The sequence below is a fragment of the Salminus brasiliensis genome, chromosome 16, assembly GCF_030463535.1.
Source record: "Salminus brasiliensis chromosome 16, fSalBra1.hap2, whole genome shotgun sequence".
NCBI classification, from domain to species: Eukaryota; Metazoa; Chordata; class Actinopteri; order Characiformes; family Bryconidae; genus Salminus; species Salminus brasiliensis.
Genome location: NC_132893.1, coordinates 18,617,812 through 18,621,797, shown reverse-complemented (window position 1 = coordinate 18,621,797; position 3,986 = coordinate 18,617,812). Strand labels below are relative to the sequence as shown.

The following is a 3,986-nucleotide window of genomic DNA, read 5'->3' as shown; positions in this document are numbered from 1 at the left end:
AGAAAAGCTGTTTGAAAGAAATGCATATTCTCTGTCCTGATGCTGCAGCCAGGTCTCAACAGGCTTCACAAGGTGCAGTTCAGAACCCTAGCCACCAGTGAGCATGATTAGGAATTAAATATTTGCAATAATTGACTTCAGCTATTGAACTTACAGCAGTTTCACCCACCCATGTGTTCAGTTTTATGCAGTACAGCCATACACATACTGTTTATACAGCGGTCTGGCATATTAATATAAATTAGGATTAGCCCCTTTAAATACATACACTAAAAATAAACCAGACACTGAGTCTGGGTCATTTGGCCTGGTATCTATGGTATGCCCGGTACAGTGAAAGTCTAAGGAAGAGGAAACAGACAGCACTTTGCTGCAGAACCTTTTATTTAGAGTTTAATACAAGAATAACATTAATATACAAAAATATTTCAATTCATTGCCATTAACATCATTTATAAAAATAGACAGGGCAGTCAGACTATGTACTTGAAGCTGTAGGTGGTGTCACAGGACAGCCTCTTTCCTCTGCAGCGACCACACAGGTCCTGGCGATGAGGCCGTCTCAGGTCAATATGCCTTTGCTTCTGTTCACAGCTACAGCGTGTCTGTGCACACGTCTACAAATAAAAGCCACACATGTTTAATAACTGCAGTTGACCAACAAACCTCAAGTGCATGTAAAGCCTTCCCCAAGTTCTAGTTTCAAACCTGGCACTGAATAGACTCCACTCTGTATGGGTTCAGTCCTGCCTGGCATTTTCTGCAGTGCTGCTTGAAGTAAACCTGAAAATGAGAGGGAGTGAATAGGTGTGAACAGGTTTACTGAGGAGAGAGCTCAAATGCAAGGTACGTTACCTTGGACGTTCCTGTGATGCACCACACGTAGGCACTCTCCCACCGAATATTGCACTTATTGCAGTGGTAAAATCCGTATTTCTGCTCCAGAAACTAGACAAGAAAGTTAGTGTAAATCTACTGAGACAAATTAGAGAAAAGAGTTAATGTGGACGGAGCAAGAACGGGATTTAGACTGGATCAAATACAAGCACATTAAGGGGTATTGCACAAAAAAAAAAAAAAAAAAAAAAAGCCAACTGCTCAGCAAATCCATCACAAACACCAGCTTATTTACCACTGAACATACTTTACAACTGATGGACCATTAACCAGGACCCAGTCTTGAGTATTTTATTCTGGGCTTAGAAAGCAAGAGGGTTTCTCCCCCCCCCCCCATTTAAAAACCATGCCCAACCCTCCCACAGAAGCTCCCAGACTCCTGGAAGGAACCGCCATCCAGCCAACATGGACCAGACCCACAACTTTGCCCAGCAGTCAACTCTTCCTCCTAGGAGGAAGACCACAAGCCAAAACTATTCCACAGCCTTCACAGCTTTCCACAGAGCTGCTATAAGAAAAGGGATCTTAACACTCCAGGTGTACAGCCATCTTCACCACCCCGTTAAGAAAGAACCTACAGCCTAAACATGTTCTCCAGACAAGCCAAGACAGCCTTCCTATAATGTGAAACTGAGGTAATGTTGTAATGCAGGGAAGCAGCGGTCCCAGGTTATCAGCAGTGGTTTGTGCAGGCCCCTACTGGCAAACCCTCCCACCTGAAAAGCTACTTTCAGGATCATGAAGAGGAACAGAGGCTCTACAGTTCAGGCTCTGAAGCCAGGCTCACAGCACTAGGTAAGGACTGAGGATTTGAGGAGTGTAAAGGCAACGCTTAATGCACACCCCTTCATTCCACTGTTAGTGAACGGTGGCAGTTCAACCGGGTCTCCACCGACCTGAAAGCTGAGCATTTTGGACCCACGGCTCTGGGAGGCGTTTCGCGGCGGACGCGCCTTCTTCTCTGGACTCTCGGGCTCGGCCGTCTTGGCCTCGTCCTCCTCCTCGTCGTCGTCCGTCTCCTCAGTCTCCTCTCCAGATTTCCACCCTTCAGAAGTGTTGAGTCCTGCGCCATCCTCTCGCTCCCCGGCGCGAGCGGGCACCGAGAAAAACCTGCGGTCAAACACCGGGGAGTAGATGGCGAGCGGGCGGGAGAAGCGCACGTTGTTGACGGGCGTGGCGGGGAGAGGGCTCGGGGGGAGGACGCCGCCGCCGCTGCGCTTGGGGGAGCTGAACTTGTCCTCGCGGTAAAAGAGCGTCTTGGGGCCGAGCGAGCACTGAACGGTGGCGTCCACTTTGGGGTTCACCTGCACCCCGAACTCCCTCGTGTTGGCCTTGCGCAGGCGGGGGGTCAGATTAGGGTTGACCTGAGACAGAATGGCCTTCAGCTGGGAGCGCTTGTAGAGCTCGAAGTAGTCGGGAACCTCGGGGAGCGGAAAGCCGCCCTTTTTGCCCCAGCTCTGGTACTTGAACTTGGCGTTTCCATGGTAAAAAGGGAAGAAGCCGGGATAGCCACCGTAGTTATACGCGGGGAACGGCAGGCCTAACTCCTCCATGATGAGCTGCTGCAGGTCGGCTGCTCAGCGGTTCGTTTATCCCGTCGCTCCCGCCGGAAACGAGCCAATCACGTTCGTCGGTGAGCGCGATGACGACACCGCGATTGGCCGCAGGTGTGCGCACGGGGTGGGGGCGTGTCTGTTTAATTAATTTCCCCCGCCTTGATCAGGTATAAGCCACGCCCCTCAGTGCTCCGATTGGCTAGTGGCTCATTCTCGTAAGCAGTCCGTCAGTCTGTTTATATGAACCCTGAAGTCGGGATCTGCCAAAATACAAAAAATACAGGACTGAAAATGCAAATAAATTAGTAAATAAATCAATGATTATTATAAAAGCAAAACTCAAATAAATTAATAACACAAATATGAGGCACGACCTATATAAATGTGGGACATAAAGAAATTAATAAAATGGAACATCAAATTATAAAAAAAATTGACAAAATGTTGGCTAGATGTATAAGTAATTAATATTTTATATAATAATAAATTCATATATTTTTTTTTTATTTGATCCTCAAGCCCATGCAGGTGAGGGGGGCGACACTAACTGAGAGGAGAAGGAGGGGGGCAACAGAAGCTCGAGTCCTTTTCACACCAGCGCGAGACACTGGCTATTGTCCCATTTGGTGAGTACTGTCACCCTGAGGCCATGTTTGTGATTGCCAGGCTGCTGTGGGTATTTTGAGTCTAACCTTGTTTACGAGCCATTTTAAGAAAAGTACAGTGGAGTTTGGGGTCTGTTCACCTGACCTGCCAGGACCCCCTGCAGCTGCTGCTGCTGCCCCTTCCCAGCCAGCTCACAACACCACAGCCATAACGCTGTCTGCTTTCTTACAAGAGCGGTGAACAGCGCTGTCAAACCGCGGTGCTGTTTACACTGTCCTAAAAAGGCTCGACCTCAGTATTAAGTAGCGTTGACATTTGGGCATCATGACTACTGATTTAGCCAAATCCATGAAGATTATCACAACCTCCCTTTCGTCCCGTTGATTAATAACTGAAGTGTCTTTCTTTACCTTACATGATCTTTGACTCTGGCTAAATGTATCTGTTCTGAGATTCTCCAACCAGCAGTGCATCCTGGGTGATAAAATGCATACCAAAAAATAATAACTGTAAATAAATAGATGGATAAATAAACAGATGCAGAAATAATTCATTAGTTGTTCAGCACGCTGGCGCCACCTTCCGGGCAAATTGATATACATGCATAGAAAACCTAAATTTGTCATGTTTAACTTTCAACCATACTGTACCATAAGTACATAGAGACATAAATAATGTTTCTCCAGGACCATGGTGCAACATTAAATAAAATAATAATAATAATAATAATAATAATAATAATAACAATAATAATAATAACTACATATATCACATATCATGCAAATGTGCCAACATTAAGCAAAAACACTACAAAAAACAGACGAGACACAGACACTGTGAGGACAAAAGTGCAGATATGTAACATACTGTGACATTTAAGGTGTACACAATTATCTTATACCATATATGAACTTCACTCACCGTGGT

At 46.0% G+C, this 3,986-nt stretch overlaps 1 protein-coding gene across 1 annotated transcript; it reads right to left on the bottom strand.

The window, feature by feature from the left end:
* Positions 1-447: 447 nt before the first annotated feature.
* Positions 448-2,480, bottom strand: zar1l (zygote arrest 1-like). The gene is made up of 4 exons (XM_072659117.1): positions 1,794-2,480; positions 856-948; positions 709-783; positions 448-617 (listed from the first exon to the last, which is right to left on the bottom strand). Exons 1-4 carry the CDS (start codon positions 2,448-2,450, stop codon positions 474-476), a joined length of 969 nt encoding a protein of 322 aa, XP_072515218.1. The 5' UTR covers positions 2,451-2,480; the 3' UTR covers positions 448-473.
* Between the last annotated feature and the right edge of the window lie 1,506 nt (positions 2,481-3,986).

Bases quoted from the DNA above. Each gene is read 5' to 3' on its own strand.
- zar1l (XM_072659117.1), bottom strand. From the start codon at position 2,450: ATGGAGGAGTTAGGCCTGCCGTTCCCCGCGTATAACTACGGTGGCTAT. The intron at 949-1,793 runs GTCGGTGGAGAC...TTTCTTGTCTAG, and splicing joins CCAAAATGCTCAGCTTTCAG to TTTCTGGAGCAGAAATACGG. The intron at 784-855 runs GTAACGTACCTT...TCTCATTTTCAG, and splicing joins GCATCACAGGAACGTCCAAG to GTTTACTTCAAGCAGCACTG.